The sequence below is a fragment of the Ranitomeya imitator genome, chromosome 5, assembly GCF_032444005.1.
Source record: "Ranitomeya imitator isolate aRanImi1 chromosome 5, aRanImi1.pri, whole genome shotgun sequence".
In the NCBI taxonomy this organism is placed as follows: Eukaryota; Metazoa; Chordata; class Amphibia; order Anura; family Dendrobatidae; genus Ranitomeya; species Ranitomeya imitator.
The window spans coordinates 562,909,745-562,930,867 of NC_091286.1; the positions used below are offsets into that span (position 1 = coordinate 562,909,745).

A 21,123-nucleotide genomic window follows, 5' to 3' on the forward strand; every position below is an offset into this window, starting at 1 on the left:
TGCAAAAATGAGAAACGACACAGGGAAAAAGTATTGAACACGCTTACTGAAATTTATAATACTTATAATACTTCATACAAAAGCCTTTGGTGTTGACAACAGCTTCAAGTCGCTTCCTTTTTTGGAGAAACTAGTCACATTCATTGCTCAGGTGTGATTTTGGTCCATTCTTCTACACAAACACTCTTCAAAACCTGAAGGTTCCATTGGCTCTTTCAATGAACTCTGAGCTTTAGTTACTTCCATAAATTTCCTATTGGATTCAGGTCAGGTGATTGGCTGGGCCATTCTAGCAGCTTTATTTTCTATTTCAGAAACCAATTGAGAGTTTCCTTGGCTGAGTGTTTGGGATCCTTGTCTTGCTGAAATGTCCACTCTCGTTTTATCTTCATCATTCTAGTAGATGGCAGCAGATTTTAATCAAGAATGTCTCGGTACATTTGACCATTCAGCCTTCCTTCAATTATATGAAGTTTGTCAGTGCCACATGCTGAAAAACAGCCCCACACCATGATGTTCCTACCTCCAAACTTCACTATTGGTATGGTGTTTTGGGGGGTGATATGCAGTGTTTTATGGCCTCCAAAAATGGTGTGTATTATTGGCTTCCAAAGAGTTCAATTTTGTTCTCATATGACCAGACTACAGTATATTCTCCCAGTATTTCACAGGCTTGTCTAAATGTTGTTGAGCAAACTGTAAACGTGCTCAAACATGCTTTTTGATCCACAATGGAGTCTTGCGTGGTGAGCGTGCATACAGGCCATGGAGTGTGAGTGCATTACTTATATATTCTTTGAAGCAAGTGTACCTGCTGACTCCAGATCTTTCTGTAGCTCTCCACAGCTGGTCTTTCACTTTTGGACAACTCTTCTAATAATTTTTTTTTCACTCCTCTGTCTGAAATCTTGCAGGGAAGCACGTGGTCATGGCCGGTTTATGGTGAAATTATGTCCTTTCCACTTCCGGATTATGGCCCCAACGGTGATCACTGGAGCCTTTAGTAGTTTAGAAATTCTTCTGTAACCAATGCCAACAATATAATTGCAAATGTCCTGAGACAGTTCACTGGTTATACCCATCAAGAGATGTTTCTTGTGTGGCACCTTGGTAATGATGTTGGCAGATATGCAACAGATACAGACTTATTTGTGTGCAGGAGGAGTTTACACTTTTCTGACAGTAGATAGCGATGTTGTTACTGTTATATGTTAGTTGAATGTAATGCATATACTTGTTGTACTTTGGTTTCACTTTCTCTCTGGTAAAAGGTCCTCTAGACTTCCAGTTATATTGTATTAAGAAGCTGATGCATGTACCCCATGTTCTGTATAGATAAAAGTTGAATTACTCCATATAATCTACTCTCACAAGTTTCTTCTGCGACCAAACTATCCAACAAATGAGACAACTATTTATAGGCCATCAGTTGAACCAACTGATAATATTTTTTCACTAAGTAGCAGGATTGCTTTCTTTTTAATAACTGATAGATTTCAGCTGGTGTCATTAATTTCCATGCTTTTTGAATGTCTCTTTCTTCATGTGTCCAATACTTCTTCTCTGTGTCATTTCTCATAATTACACATGTCGTATATACTCGTGTATAAGCCGACCTGAGTATAAGCCGAGGCACCTAATTTTACCACAAAAAAACTGGGAAAACATATTGAGTTGAGTATAAGCTGGGTATGCATTGTCCCCTCATGCCCATCTTGGTATGCATGACTCCCCATCCCTATCCTGGCATTCACTTTCTCCTCATCCCTATCCTCATACGCATGGCTCCTCTTCCCAATCCTAGGTTACATGGCTCCTCATCCCCATCCTTGTTTGCATGGCTCCTTCATCCCCATCCTTGTATGCATGCTTCCTCATCCCTATTCTGGCATGCATGGTTCCATATCCTTATTCTTGTCTGCATGGCTCATCATCCCTATCCTTGTATGCATGGCTCCTCATCCCTATCCTTGCGTACATGGCTCCTCATCCCCATCCTTGTATGCATGGCTCCTCATCTCTATCCTTGTATGCATGGCCCCATCCCTATCCTTGTATGCATGGCCCCATCCCTATCCTTGTATGCATGGCCCCATCCCTATCCTTGTATGTATGGCTCCATTCTTATCCTTGAATGCATGGCTTCATCCCTATCATTGCATGCATGGCTCCATCCCTGTCCTTGTATGCATGGCCCCATCCCTATCCTCGAATGCATGGCTCCATCCCTATCCTTGAATACATGGCTCCATCCCTATCCTTGTATGCATGGCCCCATCCCTATGCATGTATGCATGGCTCCATCCCTATCCGTGTATGCATGACCCCATCCTTATCCTGGTATGATTGGCCCCCATCATAAAACATAAAAAATAAACCATTATACTTACCTTCCTGCACTTCCTCGCAGTATCTGCTTTATGCTTGTAAGCAGTGCATGGCAGGGACATTGTGCACTGCTCACAATCAGAGCACAGCTGCCTGAATATTTATGCTCCCCACGCCGGAACTATGTGCGTGGAGGACAGTGAGTATTAAGTGGCATGCACAGTGTCAGCCACCGGGTGGTCATGTGTGCTGTTACTTAAGAGAAATTAATATTCACCTCTCTCCACACTCATGGGAGTGGAGAGAGGTGAATATTCATTTCTCTTAAGTAGCGGGTACACGTAACCGCCCGGTCGCTGCAGGATGACACTGTGCACGCTATTACAGAGAAATGAATATTCCTTGCCAGTGCAGTGAATATTCATTTCTCTTTAGCAGCCGGCACAGGAGTGAGCTGCAGCAGCCGATTCCTGCCTCCTGTGACCCGCTGCTCAGTCACTACTGATCCTCCTCCATCTTCTGGACACCTCACTTGAGTATAAGCCGAGGGGGCATTTTTTGGCACAAAAAAACGTGCTAAATAACTCTGCTTATACTCGAGTATATACGGTAACTTAATTTATGGACATCTATGGTTTGACTTTTTTGCCTGTGTGCATTGGATAAGTTGTTACCAACATCTGGTGAAAGTGTCATGTCAATAGCACCTTTAGAAATATATTTACTTAGAAAATTGGTGACGTGTTTCAATACTCATTTCACCCACTGCATCTATCTTCTCCTCCATCACATCTCATAGCCACAAATAAGTATATAATTTATTTTCATAGAAGTCCCATGGGGTTTTTGTCTTCCTCTGGATTGACATGTAAGGCGATATGTTGAACTCGATAGACTTAAGTCTACCTTCAAACTTAAAACTATGAAACTACATATTTGCAAATTCTTGCATATTATACATGTAGATCTGTCTGAGGGAAAACATCCCAGACTAAAACAAACTGTAGATAGCACATTAATTCATTATATGTGTTTTACCTGTCCAGCCAATTTTGAGGACCTCTTTAATTTCATGGAGGAAATCTCTTTTGAGAATTTTGCCCTTCGGTCAATTCTTGGTGACTTAAAAAAAGAACAACGCATATCTATGTAATCACATATTACATTTTTGTAATCATTATTATGACCCAAATTCAGCAAAAAAAAACAGAATTGCAAGACAATCATTTCTTCAAAATGTCGCTTTTTGCATAAAAATAAAAAATAATTTTGCTTTCCAAAAGGTGTAGTCTTACTGCTTATATACTGGACTTAAAATAAAGGCTATATTTTACAGAAGTATCCTGGTGACTTCAAATGCTGTTATTTGCTGACATATGTTATCGTATTGGGTATGTTCCCAAACGTAAACCCCCCCATTCCCCAGGAAATGAAAAAAAACAAAAACGCTAAAATATAAGCTTTCTTTTTCTTATGATGACTCTTATATGAAGGCCATATTTGTGCAGGGGTCTCTGAACAGTAGAACAATCTACCACAACTCCAGAGTCTGCTAAATATTTTTGAGGTTTTTTGCAGTCAAGCAGGGGTTCTGATTTGCCTCTCTAGCAATCCTACCAGCAACTATCACTCAAATTTTACTTGGCCTACCAGACCTTTTATTGACCTCCACTGTTCATGTCAATTGCCGTTTCTTAATTACATTTCAAACTGAGGAAAGGGCAACTTGAAAACCCTTTCCTATCTTCTTATAGCCTTATCCTGCCTTGTGGGCTTCCATCATTTTCATTTTCAGAGTGCTAGGCAACTGCTTAGAAGACCCCATGGCTGCTGTTTTTTGGCACAAGGTTAAAGGAGACTGGATTTTTATAAAACTTGGAAATTTGCATCACCTAGCCTTTCTTAACGATGATGGTTAACAAGCCATAACAATAACAGGCTAATTAAGGTCTGAAACCTTGGTCAAAGTTATCTGAGCACACAAATCTCCACTCCACCACTGTTTGTGCACATGACAGAGCTTGGAAGGGAAGGAGCACATTTGACTTTTTCAATGCAGAATTGGCTGGAATTGAGATCAGACGCATGTTGTGTTCGGAGAGCCCCTTATGTGCCTAAACAATGGAAACCCCCCAATTCTAACTCCAACCCTAACCCCAACACACCCCTAACCCTAATTCCAACCCTAACCCCAATGTAACCCTAATCCTAACTTTAGCCCCAACCCTATCCCTAACTTTAGCCCCAACCCTAACCCTAATGGGAAAATAAAAATAAATACTTTTTTTATTTTATTTAATAAAGGGGGGTTTGATTTACTATTTATAGTGGGTTAAAGTGCCAGGAGCGGTCTGTGACTGCTCCTGGCACTTAGTGAAAATCAGCTGACACCCGGCCTGATCAGACGCACACCACCCATGTGCGCGGCCGATCGGCTATCATCAGATGTCAGAAAGGGGTTAAAATGTAAAAAATAACAATTTTTTTGCCTGAAATACAAAGTAAATGTGTAATCTTGAACTTTAATTTTGACTAGGGGTGCCCAAACTTTTACATGCCACTATATGGGCTTTCAGAATGTGGCCACAATAGACCTGGGAAAGCTTTTGGCCCCATATGATGACACTCCCTCTGCCCAGCCAATATGACATCCATATGCTCTATTCTAATAGGATGTATGGACAGGGGTTGTCTTAATGAAACAACCCCGTTAAAAAAATAAAAGCATGATTCTTGAAAGAAAACATTACTTCATTTTATGATACTCACTCCTTGCATGCCATCCTTCATTGCAGCCTTAATATCATCCTTCCTGGTTAAAGTGTCATAAATTTGTGTGAGAACAGAGCTATTTTCGCTTCTAGATCTGGGGGTGTATAATGCTGGCTCTGGAAGATCACCCATAAATCGCAGTATAATCTTCCAAACAGTTATCGATGCCTGAAATTAAAATATAATAATTTCCACACAAAACATAATAAATTAATGGATAAAATACTATTTTTGCTTAAACTTTCCAGGTGTCTCTTATGCTGTACTAATAGTGAAGAAAATTTCCTGTTGCTCAGAGCAATTATATACAATACTTCCTATGTTAGGCAGGCTTTAGATTTATCAGATAAGAAAATATATTTCTAAAGGTGCTATTGACATGAAATTCTCACCAGATGTTGGTAACAACCCATCCAATCCACACAGGCAAATAAAACAAAACAATGATGTCAATAAATTAAGCTATGTGTAATACTGAGAAATGCCACAGGAAAATAGTATTGAACACATGAAGAAAGAGAGGTGCAAAAAGCCATGGAAAGTCACAAAACCAGTTGAAATCTATCAGTAATTAGAAAGCAATTCTGCCAGTTAGTGAAAAATAATATCAACTGGTTCCACTGATGGTCTATAAATAGGTGTCTCATTACCAAGGTGCCACACAATAAACATCTCATGATGAGTAAAACCGGTAAGCTGTCTCAAGATCCTCGTAACCTTATTGTTGCAAAACAGGATTGCTTTCTAATTATTGATAGATTTCAGCTGATGTCATGACTTTCTTCATGTGCTCAATACTTTTTTCCCTGTGTCATTTCTATGGTTTGAATTCTTTCCCTGTGTTGATTGGATGGGTTGTTCCCCTCAGCACTGCTCCTCCTTTCTGCGGGCAATGATGAAAGAGGATGCATCAGCTGACGCTTCCTACTCAGTCATTCTTCCTCGGAGACTGACGTCTCAGCGGTTTCGATGATGTCCCTACATTGCGTACGCTGAGCAGAGATGTGCGCTGGGGAATGAGGAGAAAAGGTATTGTTTTTTTTTTTTACATCACCGAGTACATTGTTGCAGCCATAATACTCAATGGAGGACTATGGGTTGTGTATTATACTATATTGAGGACTACGGGATACATTATACTATTACTATATGGAGGACTATGTGGAGTGCATTATACTGTATGGAGGACTATGGTGCCTATTATACTATATGGAGAACTATCGGGTGCATTATACTATATAGAGGACTATGGGGGTACGTTATACTGTTTGGAGGACTATGGAAGTGCATACTATATAGAGGACTATGGGGAGTGCATTATACTACAGTATATGGAGGACTATGTGGGTGCATTATACTATATGGAGGACTATGGAGAGTGAATTATACTATTTGGTGGACTATCGGGAGAGCATTATACTATATGTAGAACTATGGGAAGTATGTTATACTATATAGAGGACTATGGGGAGTGCATTATACTATATGGAGGACTATGGGGAATGCAATATACAATATGGAGGACTATGGGGCCCATTATACTATATGGAGGGCAATGTGGGGGTTATTATAATATTTTAAGGGCTATGTGGGGGTCTTTATATTATCTGGAGGGCATTCTAATATTTGGTGGGCTATGTGGGAGCATTTATACTTTATGGAGGGCTATATGGCAGTCATTATGCTGTATGCATGCAATCATACCCTGTGAAGTTTTGTGTGGGGTCCATCATAATGTGTGAGGGCCATTATACTGTTTGAAGGGCTAGTTGGGGCCATTATACAGTGTGGAGAGGTGTGGGGGCAATTATACTGTATATAGGCCCATTATACTGAATGGAGGGCTGTGTGGGGGGGTCACAGGTGGGAGGTCATACTGTGTTGGGGTCACCATACTTTTCCAGGGGCGTTGAGGTGGGGTACAGTAGGGTCACCATACTGTGCATGTGGAGGGCACAGTGGAAGAATTCACTGTGGGGGTATCCTACAGTATTTGTGTGGCACTTTTGTTGGCATCATACTTTATGGTTATGTCATGATCCATTCCAGGGTTTAGTCCTGTCTGCTCTTTTTCCAGGCAGATCATGTCAAGGGTTAACTTTGCTCTGCCTCATTCTGGGCTCAGGTTTGCTATTTAGCTCCCTGGCATCCTGCTGGTGGTGTCAGCTATAGTTCTGCCTTTGGCGTTTGAACCTGACTCTGGTAACTATTGATTTGTCCTGCTGTGATCCCCGACTTGTTCCCGTGTCTGTTTACTGCCCTTTTCCCAGCGTTTCTCTGTTTGCCTGTTTGATTCTCTGGTTCCTGACTTAACCTCCTGGCTTGATTTTTGACCACGTTTACTGCTTTTCCCTTTTTGGTACTACTGCCTCTGATTGTATTTTGACTCGGCTTGTCTGACCACTCTCTCGTCACTTGGTGGCGTCGGTGCTGCTGCTCTGTGGTGCTTCTCTGTGTACACAGTCTCACTTCCCTCCCAAGCTCCATCTGGTGGAGGTTGCGTTATACTGCACTGCAGCAGCATGACAGGTTACAATGAAAGAGGAATCTAGGGCTTCAGTACGTTGTGAGATATGGTTTTCTGTGACCCTGTTGAATTTTTTTTCTATGTACGCCCCTGCATACACTGTAACATAGTCTTCCAGCTCATTCACAGAATGAGCCTAGTTGCAATTACAGTGACATCATTGAGAAGCAGAGAAGAACCTCGTTGGACATAAGACAAACCAGTGGTAGGTGAGTATATTAATACACTGACACTGTTACATGCACACACACATTAATAAGTGGGAGGGCTTGTTTAACTTTGCAGCCTGAAAACTTTATGTAAAAAAAAAGTCCATGTGAACAAACCATTAGATTACTATAATTTAACAGAGTTTTTGTTCAAGTACATATATTTGGTATCTTATTTATAGTAATGTAATGTGATACTTTTGTACGCTGTGTGAAGTACATGAATCTTATTTCACTTTTTAATGTTCTATCGTCTGTGAGTAAGTGTGTTCCTTAATAAAATTATTGTCTATCTTAATCACATGACGATGCACCTATTCCACCTTTATCATATTTTCTTGCTAGAATATAAGTTTTATATTAGGTGACAGATTTGGTTGTGCACGTTTTTTTGTGGGGAGAGGGGCATGGGATTATAATTGGTTTTACAACTATAGAAATTGCTGTATAAATAAGACTATGTTCCCACAGTGAGTTTTTGGTGAGATTTTGATGTTGCAGATTTTCTGCACCATTTATGCATCCATTAAGTAAAATAGGTTAATTGTATTTTTTTTTTTTAAATCTGCAGCATCAAAAACTCACCAGATACTCATTGTGGGAATGTAGCCTGTAACAAACATTTAAAAATCAACACATATTTAATATAACATTGACAACCGTACTAGAACATCTCCATGGTCTTCATGATACAAAAGTGGTTGGTGCAATGTCTTCCTTATGTGGGTATCTGTAGCTGAGCCTTGAAAGTAGGTTGCTGCGAACTTCGAAAAAGTGAAATCAGACAGGTAGTCCACCTCTTTCTCTAGCTCTAGAGGGAGTGCATCCAGGTCTATTTCATCTAAAGATGGGGAATCCAGGTCCTTGTGGAAAAATATTGTTTGTGTTTATTAATATGTTTTTGTTCAATTTGTTTAATGCCAATAAAACACATTTATAGAATATAAAATATAAATGATTCACTATGACATTTACCATGAGAGGTAAAAACCCAAACACTTGCTCCACCATTTCCAGATTTTCCTTCTCTTGCTGTTGTAGTAGCTCTTTCTGCACCATATGCCTTTTCTTTTGCATTGCTATATCTTGCTGGTTTAATAACTCCTGTGGTAAATAAAAGGTAAATTGACTATTTTTTAATACCCCTTTTTCTTTTCTTTTTTTTTAAAGAAAACATTTTTTTACGCAAATTACTCCCAGATCTGTTAGTCATTTTTTTTAAGCTTTTAGCTTCATCGAATATTTTGGATACTGTACAAATGCCAGAATGTTTAAGCTAGAGGCTACACTTCGTCAGCAGTTCTAAGAATAGTTGTGTGGCAAAAAAAAAAATCTCTACAACTTGTTGTCGTGCAACTATTTTAGAGCTGTGATTTTGCTCTAATGGCCAGAACAAAGAGAAATTGCATGAAAGTCACAGTTGCATGTGATTCACTTTCAAGACTATGGCAAGTGAGCCCCGTGAGATTTTAGACCAGCGACAAAAAGTTCAGCTGATTTGGGAACACTTGTCCCTATTTGTCACAGGAGGTTGAAGAGCGACACAATTGGAGATCATTGTATGCAATGTCATAATGAGACACTGCGATTTCAAGGTCACATGACATATGTCGCTGTGTAGCCCTACCCTTAGTAAACATTTAGTCATACTTACACTCTTCCTCATCCTCCGGTACCTATTACGAGCCAGCATACCCCTGGTGTAAGTCTGAAGAACAAGAATAGCTGTCTTCTCCTGTGCAAGGCGTTTTCTTAGTAGATAACCTCTGCATCTGGCCTGTAGCTTGGAAATGATAGCTTGAGATTTCTGATACTGGAGGCGTATATGTCTACTTCTTATAACTGCTTGCAATCTTTGGAAACCATGTTGCATCTGAAATAGAAGGGTTGGAACTTTAGGAGAAGTGACCACTATAATGGGCTAAAGTTCTCTAATTTGGCAATGATAAGAAATGCTATACACAAGGAAAGAATAATACCTTGACGTAGGACTTCCTATCATGGTAACCTCTCCATGCAGCTTGTATCTTCACAGCAGACTTTTTCTGCTTAAGAAAGAGTTTCCTGCAAAGTAGGACGACACTTTAAATACCAAGTAAACAATTGCAGCATTATTGCAGAATTAAATAAATAACATAGTAACATTATTTTACAAAAAAAAAGAATCAACAATCAAGAAAAAATTTGAAAAAATGTACGGAAGACATAACAAAGACGTAAGAAAAGTTATGGCATATATATATATATATATATATATATATTTTATATATATATATATATATATATATATATATACAGGTCCTTCTCAAAAAATTAGCATATAGTGTTAAATTTCATTATTTACCATAATGTAATGATTACAATTAAACTTTCATATATTATAGATTCATTATCCACCAACTGAAATTTGTCAGGTCTTTTATTGTTTTAATACTGATGATTTTGGCATACAACTCCTGATAACCCAAAAAAACTGTCTCAATAAATTAGCATATTTCACCCATCCAATCAAATAAAAGTGTTTTTTAATAACAAACAAAAAAAACAACAAATAATAATGTTCAGTTATGCACTCAATACTTGGTCGGGAATCCTTTGGCAGAAATGACTGCTTCAATGCGGCGTGGCATGGAGGCAATCAGCCTGTGACACTGCTGAGATGTTATGGAGGCCCAGGATGCTTCAATAGCGGCCTTAAGCTCATCCAGAGTGTTGGGTCTTGCGTCTCTCAACTTTCTCTTCACAATATCCCACAGATTCTCTATGGGGTTCAGGTCAGGAGAGTTGGCAGGCCAATTGAGCACAGTAATACCATGGTCAGTAAACCATTTACCAGTGGTTTTGGCACTGTGAGCAGGTGCCAGGTCGTGCTGAAAAATGAAATCTTCATCTCCATAAAGCATTTCAGCCGATGGAAGCATGAAGTGCTCCAAAATCTCCTGATAGCTAGCTGCATTGACCCTGCCCTTGATGAAACACAGTGGACCAACACCAGCAGCTGACATGGCACCCCACACCATCACTGACTGTGGGTACTTGACACTGGACTTCAGGCATTTTGGCATTTCCTTCTCCCCAGTCTTCCTCCAGACTCTGGCACCTTGATTTCCGAATGACATGCAAAATTTGCTTTCATCAGAAAAAAGTACTTGGGACCACTTAGCAACAGTCCAGTGCTGCTTCTCTGTAGCCCAGGTCAGGCGCCTCTGCCGCTGTTTATGGTTCAAAAGTGGCTTTACCTGGGGAATGCGGCACCTGTAGCCCATTTCCTGCACACGCCTGTGCACGGTGGCTCTGGATGTTTCCACACCAGACTCAGTCCACTGCTTCCTCAGGTTCCCCAAGGTCTGGAATCGGTCCTTCTCCACAATCTTCCTCAGGGTCCGGTCTCCTCTTCTCGTTGTACAGCGTTTTCTGCCACATTGTTTCCTTCCAACAGACTTACCATTGAGGTGCCTTGATACAGCACTCTGGGAACAGCCTATTTGTTGAGAAATTTCTTTCTGGGTCTTACCCTCTTGCTTGAGGGTGTCAATGATGGCCTTCTTGACATCTGTCAGGTCGCTAGTCTTACCCATGATGGGGGTTTTGAGTAATGAACCAGGCAGGGAGTTTATAAAAGCCTCAGGTATCTTTTGCATGTGTTTAGAGTTAATTAGTTGATTCAGAAGATTAGGGTAATAGGTCGTTTAGAGAACCTTTTCTTGATATGCTAATTTATTGAGACAGGTTTTTTGGGTTATCAGGAGTTGTATGCCAAAATCATCAGTATTAAAACAATAAAAGACCTGACAAATTTCAGTTGGTGGATAATGAATCTATAATATATGAAAGTTTAATTGTAATCATTACATTATGGTAAATAATGAAATTTAACACTATATGCTAATTTTTTGAGAAGGACCTGTATATATATACTAGCTATTGAACCCGTTCTACGCCCGGGTGGCGAGCATTTATATTGGTATATGGTCTCCATCATGTGCTGCTGCCATCCTGCGCCCGTTCTGTCATGTGCTGCTGCCATCCTGCGCCCGTTCTGTCATGTGCTGCTGCCATCCTGCGCCCGTTCTGTCATGTGCTGCTGCCATCCTGCGCCCGTTCTGTCATGTGCTGCTCCCATCCTGCGCCCCCGTTCTGTCATGTGCTGCTCCCATCCTGCTGCCATCCTGCGCCCGTTATGTCATGCGCTGCTGCCATCCTGCGCCCGTTCTGTCATGTGCTGCTGCCATCCTGCGCCCGTTCTGTCATGTGCTGCTCCCATCCTGCTGCCATCCTGCGCCCGTTATGTCATGCGCTGCTGCCATCCTGCGCCCGTTCTGTCATGTGCTGCTGCCATCCTGCGCCCGTTCTGTCATGTGCTGCTGCCATCCTGCGCCCGTTCTGTCATGTGCTGCTGCCATCCTGCACCCGTTCTGTCATGTGCTGCTGCCATCCTGCGCCCGTTCTGTCATGCGCTGCTGCCATCCTGCGCCCATTCTGTCATGTGCTGCTGCCATCCTGCGCCCGTTCTGTCATGTGCTGCTCCCATCCTGCGCCACTATTGTATTATATGCCCCCGTATGCTGCTGCCATATAAAAAAAAAAAAATACCATACTCACCTATCGTCCGTCTCCACTGCAGGTGTGTCTTCAAGAAAATGGCGCCGGAAAGCGCGGACTGCGCAGGCGCCGATTCCGGCAGCAGGAATTGGTACCTGCGCAGTCCGCGCTTTCCGGCGCCATTTTCTTGAACACACACTCCGGCTCCTCTGCCTGTGACTGGACTCTGTCACAGCAGAGGAGCCGGGAGACGGAGCTGCACGCAGCGCTGGAACGGAGGACAGGTGAATATACTTACCCTCCCTCCTGGCGCGTCCACGGTCCCTGACTCTCCGGTGGAGATCGCGGTATGCGTTCAGTGCTTACGCATACCGCGATCTCCTGGGAGCGTCACTCTGTGGGGGCCAGACTGCGCCGGCGCTTGCGCCTGCGCAGTCTATAAAGGCTTCGGACAGAGTGACGCTCCCAGCGTTATATTATATATATATATATATATATATATATATATATACATACAAATATAATGCCACAGTGTGGTTTGATTGCTGAGGAGGGGAGACAATAGGTATTGTGAGGTGCCAAGGGGAGAAGTACTAGAAAACAGATATGTTTCTCCCCGTTTCATTTCATATGTATCACAGTATTGATTGTGAAGCTGTTTATTTCTCTGTAATCCGGTCCTGGTTTCTTTAGTGATCAGCCTGAAAGCTCTGGTGCTTCCCTTCCACACATACGATCCAGCTTTTGCTTCAGCTGATATAATCAAGGAACTGCTGGGATCTCAGTCTCTCATCTGCTGGTCTGGGAGCTGACACAGTAAGGTTGCACAAACTTCTTTCTTGTTGTGTAGGTTTATTTTGCAGTTAGTATCTTGTTGTTAGTTAGTGGCCAGACGGCCTTAGACATTTTATTTCATGTTTGGCACGTGTAACATTGTACGGCAAATGTGTACAATAAATACACCTGACACATACCTGTGTGGAACTCGCTAGCCTGCTATTGTTCGTTGTGACTCCATAGCCACCTGCTTGGGCCAAAGCAGAGATCCCTGATGAGCTATATCTCCACAAATGGTGGAGAATGCGGGCATAGTGGCTGTTGGACTGTGACTGCAGATAAAGTGCTCTGTGTATGTCCTGGCTGAAAGCTCATGCGCTTTTGAAGAGCCAAGAGTCCAGTAATATGGAGGAACTAGTGAAACAGTTATTGCAGGCAAATGTGCAACAACAGCAGACCAATACTTACTTCCAGCAAGCCCTGGACCAGCAAAACCAGATTCAGCAAGAGCAGTTGAATGCAATAAAGCAGGCTTTGATTCGGCAGCCCCGAGATGAGAGGGATCATGCACAAAGTGTTGCTGGTGCACGGAAAGCCGTACAAAAAACCCTGCTTAAAATGACTGCTGACGATGATGTAGAAGCGTATCTCACCGTATTTGAACGTATTGCAGAACGTGAGCATTTACCGGTGGACATGTGGGCTGAAGTGGTTGCGCCATTTTTGAGCGGGGACCCACAAAAGGCCTATTACGATCTAAGTGGAGTGGATGCTATGGACTATACCAAATTAAAAAGCGAAATCCTGGCAAGGCTGGGAGTAAACACATATGTACGAGCCCAGAGGGTACATTTATGGACTTTTGTGGAAGATCAGCCAGCCCGCTCACAAATGCATGATCTTATCCATCTAGTAAAAAAATGGCTGCAACCAGAGATTTTGACATCTGCAGAGATGGTGGAACGTGTTGTTCTAGACAAGTACCTGCGGTCCTTGCCCCCTAAGTTACAGAGGTGGGTTGGACAAGGTGACCCATATACAGCCGACCAGTTGGTGAATATGGTCGAACGCTACAATGCTTCTGAAAGCCTACTCCAAGGGACGTTATCACCTCGCTGGGCTCCCAAGAAATCGCCAGAAAATACTGCGAGACCTACTTCATCTTCAAAAGAAGAGAACGTTGCAATAAAGGGTAGCAGACCCACAAAGAACTATGGAGGCGGTACAGTCTCACAGCAATTCAGCAGACCCTATCAGGCGTCTCCGGCGAGGAAGCAAGGACCTATACAATGTTGGCGATGTCGTGGGCTTGGCCATGTAGCAGCTAACTGCCCAATGACTACAGAGCCAATGGACTGTAACGCTATGAGACGCCTTTCGTTATATGTACAGTCAGTCTGTGTTGCAGAGGTCCTCACAGGAAATGAACGACACGTGTGTTGCCTCGAGGTCGACGGCCATAGTGTGAATGCCGTCTTGGATTCCGGCAGTCAAGTAACTCTGGTACATGCCAGTTTGGTGGAGCCTAGAGCCCTAACGAACTCAACCCTGGGCATTAGTTGCATCCATGGCGATATAAAAAACTACCCCACTGCCTGGGTCACCCTTGCCCCGCCAGTAGGAACCAAAAGACATCAAGCGGCAGTCCTAAAGTCTATGGGACATGATGTAATATTGGGGAGAGACTTTCCCTTATTTTGGGACTTGTGGAACCTTAAAAATGGCATGAGCACTCTAGTTGAGGAGGGTGCCGTGGGGCTAACCCCTGAGCTATTGCAGCAAGAGGGGGGGGAGTCCATCTCAGAGGTAACTCCAGAATCTGTAGACTCACCTCTGGCTGTATATGCAGGTGACGCAAGTGAACTAGAGGAGGCTATAGAAATGCCAGGTCTTGAGGTGGCCCGTGGTAAGTTCGGGACCGCTCAACACCAGGACCCTACTCTGGCAAGGGCATTGGAAAATGTAAAGGTCTCTGAGGGAAGACCATTGTACCCAGGGGCTCAAAATGAGTTCCCACACCTAGCTGTGCAACAGGGTATGCTGTATCATATAGACAAAGTGCGGGGGGTGGCGGTAGAGCAACTAGTGATGCCCAAGTCCTTTCGCCAGGTAGTTTTGGAACTGGCACATAAACATCCCTTGGGGGGACACCTGGCCGGAGAAAAAACAAAACACCGTATTCTGCAGCGTTTCTTTTGGCCGGGTCTAGGGGGGGACGTGTATTGTCAGTCATGTCCTACGTGTCAATTGACCACACCTATGTCACATTTTAGAAGCCCCCTTGTGCCCTTACCAATAATAGAGGTGCCCTTCGAGAGGATAGCAATGGATATAGTGGGTCCATTGGTTAAATCTGCCAGGGGACATCAGTACATTTTGGTAGTACTAGATTATGCCACTCGTTACCCTGAAGCAGTACCTCTGCGGAATGCCAATGCGAAAGCAATTTCAAAGGAGCTTGTTAATATGTTTTCTCGCACCGGCATTCCGAAAGAAATACTAACAGATCAGGGAACCCCCTTTATGTCTCGAATCCTTAAGGACTTGTGTAAGCTACTAAAAATCTCCCACTTGCGTACTTCAGTATATCACCCTCAGACTGACGGGTTGGTGGAGCGATTTAATAAAACCCTGAAGGGAATGTTGAAAAGGGTGGTAGATAAGGACGGGAGGGATTGGGATGCTCTTTTACCATATCTCCTGTTCGCTATACGGGAAGTACCCCAATCCTCCACAGGCTTTTCGCCTTTTGAGTTAGTTTACGGGCGATGTCCTAGAGGCCTGTTAGATATTGCTAAAGAGACTTGGGAACAAGAGGTGACTCCTTATCGCAGTGTAATTGAACACGTAATGCTTATGCAAGATAGAATTGAGGCGGTCATGCCAATAGTTAAAGAATGTTTAGAACGTGCGCAACAGGCCCAAAGCACGGTATATAACCGAGCGGCTAAAACACGAGTCTTTCAACCCGGAGACAGGGTGTTAGTATTAGTACCCACTGTAGAAAATAAATTTCTTGCGAAGTGGCAGGGCCCATACGAGGTGTTGGAGAGAATAGGTGAAGTGAATTATAAGATATATCAACCAGTCAAGAGGAAAACCGAACAAATCTACCACATAAACTTGCTTAAGGCCTGGCGGGATAGGGAGAGTCTAATGACAAAAGCCACCCTTAATGATGGACCTCGTAGGGCACCCCCATCTGTGGTAAATGACCCCCAGGTAGCATTGCCAGAGGTGGGTATTGCAGAGACACTATCCAAAAGTCAGAAACGAGAGACTAAGGAATTTATACAGAAAAACGCAGAGGTTTTTTCAGAGCTTCCTGGTCGTACTCACTTAATTAAACACGACATTGTTACTGATCCACAGGTCCGTGTACGACTAAAACCATATAGAATTCCGGAGGCTCGGAGACAAGCCATTGCCCAGGAAGTCGAGAAAATGTTAGAACTTGGAGTCATTGAAGAGTCCCGGAGTGATTGGGCTAGCCCAATCGTGCTAGTGCCCAAACCCGATGGGACTATTAGGTTTTGTAATGATTTTCGGAAATTAAATGAGGTATCAAAATTCGATGCCTACCCGATGCCGAGAGTTGATGAACTTATAGAGAGACTGGGTTCGGCCAGGTACATATCTACTATCGACTTAACAAAAGGTTATTGGCAGATTCCCCTCACGGATTCAGCCAAAGAGAAAACGGCCTTTGTAACGCCCCAGGGACTGTTCCAGTACCGTGATATGCCATTTGGGTTGCATGGTGCTGCAGCCACCTTCCAACGTCTAATAGATATTGTCCTTAAACCCCACGTCCGGTATGCGTCCGCATACTTGGACGATATCATTGTCTTTAGTGATGACTGGGACACACATTTGTCAAAAGTACAAGCCGTCTTAGACTCGATAAAAACTGCTGGGTTAACTGCCAATCCTAAGAAATGTACCTTGGGATTGGAAGAGGCTCGCTATCTGGGATATAGCATAGGGCGAGGAGTCGTAAAGCCACAGACCAATAAAGTGGACGCTATTCAGAATTGGCCACGACCGGTCAACAAAAAACAGGTCGGAGCCTTTTTAGGGATCGTTGGCTATTATAGGCGCTTCATTAAAAATTTTGCCACCATCGCGGCCCCTCTCACAGAGCTTACCAAGGGCTCAAAATCTATCACAATAAAGTGGAACGCAGAAGCAGAGAAGGCCTTTCAGTATTTGAAAACGGTCCTCTGTGACCAACCAATTTTGGTTGCCCCTGACTTTAAACGGGAGTTTATTGTCCAAACGGACGCCTCTGGTGTCGGCCTCGGTGCAGTGTTGTCACAGGAAGTGAATGGCGAGGAACACCCAGTAAGCTATCTGAGTAGGAAGCTTACCAGGGCAGAAAAGAATTATAGCGTGGTTGAGCGCGAAGCCCTGGCTGTGAAATGGGCCCTATTCACCTTACGCTATTATTTACTAGGTCGCCAATTTAGGCTAGTAACGGACCATTCACCCCTAACATGGATGTCCCGCGCAAAAGAGGGCAATGCGAGGGTGACACGCTGGTTCTTGGCATTACAACCTTTTAACTTTTCCGTTGAGCACAGGGCAGGCGCAGCGCACGGGAATGCAGATGCGTTATCCAGAACACACTGCTTAGTGACTCATCGTGTCCGACCCTACAGGCTCGAACAAAGGAAGGGGGTATGTGAGGTGCCAAGGGGAGAAGTACTAGAAAACAGATATGTTTCTCCCCGTTTCATTTCATATGTATCACGGTATTGATTGTGAAGCTGTTTATTTCTCTGTAATCCGGTCCTGGTTTCTTTAGTGATCAGCCTGAAAGCTCTGGTGCTTCCCTTCCACACATACGATCCAGCTTTTGCTTCAGCTGATATAATCAAGGAACTGCTGGGATCTCAGTCTCTCATCTGCTGGTCTGGGAGCTGACACAGTAAGGTTGCACAAACTTCTTTCTTGTTGTGTAGGTTTATTTTGCAGTTAGTATCTTGTTGTTAGTTAGTGGCCAGACGGCCTTAGACATTTTATTTCATGTTTGGCACGTGTAACATTGTACGGCAAATGTGTACAATAAATACACCTGACACATACCTGTGTGGAACTCGCTAGCCTGCTATTGTTCGTTGTGACTCCATAGCCACCTGCTTGGGCCAAAGCAGAGATCCCTGATGAGCTATATTCCCACAGTATGTACAGTCAACTGCAGAAAAACATGTTCAATTAGGAATGAACCTTAGCCAGTGGCTGTGGAATAATAGGATAGGCTGTCATCATTTCCTCTTACATGAAACTGGGCACTTCCACTTCGGCTGGACGTAAATATCTGAGAGTGCTCGGGCTCTTATTCCACTGGCACACATTGGTCTAAGTATCTTCCCCTATAATCCCTTACTTACTGGGCCCTGCATACACCTGTTATTTACCCCCTCTATCCATATCATTGCTATTAACCCCTTGATCGCTGTAGGGATAGCACATGTTAGGCGGGACGGCTGCTTATTGGATGTGTGTGATTAGGTAATGTGGGTGGTATATTATTGGGTAATTGTGGGTCTGAACGTGTGATATTGTATTGCTATTACTGTATTAGTGTTGTGGTGTAAATACATGTATATACATATACTAGCTATTGAACCCGTTCTACGCCCGGGTGGCGAGCATTTATATTTGTATATTGTCTCCATCATGGTATGTGCTGCTCCATCCTGCGTCCCCATCCTGTCATGCGCTGCTCCATCCTGCGTCCCCATCCTGTCATGTGCTGCTCCATCCTGCGTCCCCATCCTGTCATGCGCTGCTCCATCCTGCGTTCCCTTTCCTGTCATGCGCTGCTCCCATCCTGCGTCCCCATCCTGTAATGCGCTGCTCCCATCCTGCGTCCCCATCCTGTGATGCGCTGCTCCCATCCTGTGATGCGCTGCTCCCATCCTGCGTCCCCATCCTGTCATGTGCTGCTCCATCCTGCGTCCCCATCCTGTCATGCGCTGCTCCATCATGCGTCCCCATCCTGTCATGCGCTGCTGCATCCTGCGTCCCCATCCTGTCATGCGCTGCTGCATCCTGCGTCCCCATCCTGTCATGCGCTGCTGCATCCTGCGTCCCCATCCTTATGTGCTGCTGCATCCTGCGTCCCCATCCTTATGTTCTGCTGCATCCTGCGTCCCCATCCTTATGTGCTGCTCCATCCTGCGTCCCCATCCTTATGTGCTGCTCCATCCTGCGTCCCCATCCTTATGTGCTGCTCCATCCTGCGTCCCCATACTGTTATGTGCTGCTCCATCCTACGTCCCCATCCTTATGTGCTGCTCCATCCTGCGTCCCCATCCTTATGTGCTGCTCCATCCTGCGTCCCCATCCTTATGTCCTGCTCCATCCTGCGTCCCCATCCTTATGTGCTGCTCCATCCTGCGTCCCCATCCTTATGTCCTGCTCCATCCTGCGTCCCCATCCTTATGTGCTGCTGCATCCTGCGTCCCCATCCTTATGTGCTGCTCCATCCTGCGTCCCCATCCTTATGTGCTGCTGCATCCTGCGTCCCCATCCTGCCTCTGACCCGCTCGGCGCCGAGTGCTGGGGGGCCTGAGCAGGCGGGGACACCGGCGCGCTGTGGGGGTCAGGTGCCGGTATCGCCGCCAGCTCAGGCCCCCCAGCACTTACTATACTCACCTGTCCGGCGTTCCATCGCTGAGCGCCGCCATCTTCCCGGTCTCCTGGCTGTGACTGTTCAGTCAGAGGGCGGCGCCGGCGCGCATTAAGCACGTCATCGCGCCCTCTGAACTGAAGGCCACAGACCGAAGACCGGGAAGATGGCGCCGCTCAGCGATGGAACGGAGGACAGGTGAATATAGGCCGATACTCACCCTCCTGGCGGTCCCTGCTTCTGCGGTGGAGATCGCGGTGTGTGTTCAGTGTGAACGCACACCGCGATCTCCCGGGAGCGTCGCTCTGTGAGGCCCAGACTGCGCCGGCGCTTGCGCTTGCGCAGTCTATAGAGGCTTCGGACAGAGTGACGCTCCCAGCGTTATATTATAGATATAATTTTAGTCGATAGCTTGGACATAAATATATACAGTATGTATGTAATAGTCTCTAGACTTCTGTGTAATAAATATTCCATACTGATACACAGTGAGTATATAGTATAAGGAACAGATAACATTAAGGCATCACTAATATTTGTATACTGAATAATTATTAATGGACAAGTTTGACATTAATAGTTAATTTCAGACCCCAGTAGAGGTGGATAGAGTCCCCCTTTAATTAATATTTTAGAGGGAAAAACATCCTCCTTTTACAGTGCCCCCAATCAGTGCCCCTGAGTCGCCTGCCAGGGCCGTGGGGTACCCGGTACCAGGTCCGGTGTTCACAGGGGGATGTCACGGTGGCAACCCGGTCCGTGGCCCTGGGCGCCCATGTAAAAGGGGAAAGTCTTTAAAGGGATTTGGTGAATAGAGTTTATGTTCGTGACACCACCTGTGGTATTCGGTCAGTGTGGACCAACGCTGCTTTAAGGGGTCCTTCATAAAACGTTCCATCCCCGTGACCTGGTCCCATTCCCCCAGTATTTGAAGTTGCGCGGATCCATAGCGGGGCAGTGCAGCGACTGGGCCCACTAAAAGTTCCTCGGCTACCGGGGCAGGGTCGGCATCCTTACCTGCCGCTGCGGTGTCTCCGGTGCCGGTCTCCTCCGCTAGTGGCGGGGGCTGTTGGACAGGATGCGGTTCCTGCAGTACTTCCACTGGTGCCGCCTTGCACGTGGTTCCGGCGTCCAGCTGCATCTGCAGGAGCTGGTCAATGAGATCTTCCACTACGGTATGCAGGAGTTCGGGGACGGCAGGTGCTGGCTCGCAGTAGCTTCCTTCCAGGTGGCTGGGGGAGCCCTATGCTTCCACCCCATGCTCTGGTTCTGGGCTGCTTGCCATGGCGTCCTCCATGTTGCTCTCCACGTCCGGGTCTCTCTCCTGCTCT

General features: G+C 44.7%; 1 protein-coding gene across 2 annotated transcripts in view; it reads right to left on the reverse strand.

Annotated features, from left to right (window-relative positions):
* MYO7B (myosin VIIB) overlaps positions 1–21,123 on the reverse strand; it is a 258,153-nt gene that overhangs the window by 111,587 nt on the left and 125,443 nt on the right. For both annotated transcript variants that reach the window (XM_069727694.1, XM_069727693.1), the window contains exons 20-25: positions 9,816–9,900; positions 9,491–9,709; positions 8,812–8,940; positions 8,502–8,699; positions 5,098–5,268; positions 3,367–3,450 (exon numbers count right to left, since the gene is read on the reverse strand). In XM_069727694.1, coding sequence (XP_069583795.1) covers positions 3,367–3,450; positions 5,098–5,268; positions 8,502–8,699; positions 8,812–8,940; positions 9,491–9,709; positions 9,816–9,900 — 886 coding nt within the window. The remainder of the gene's footprint in view (positions 1–3,366; positions 3,451–5,097; positions 5,269–8,501; positions 8,700–8,811; positions 8,941–9,490; positions 9,710–9,815; positions 9,901–21,123) is intronic.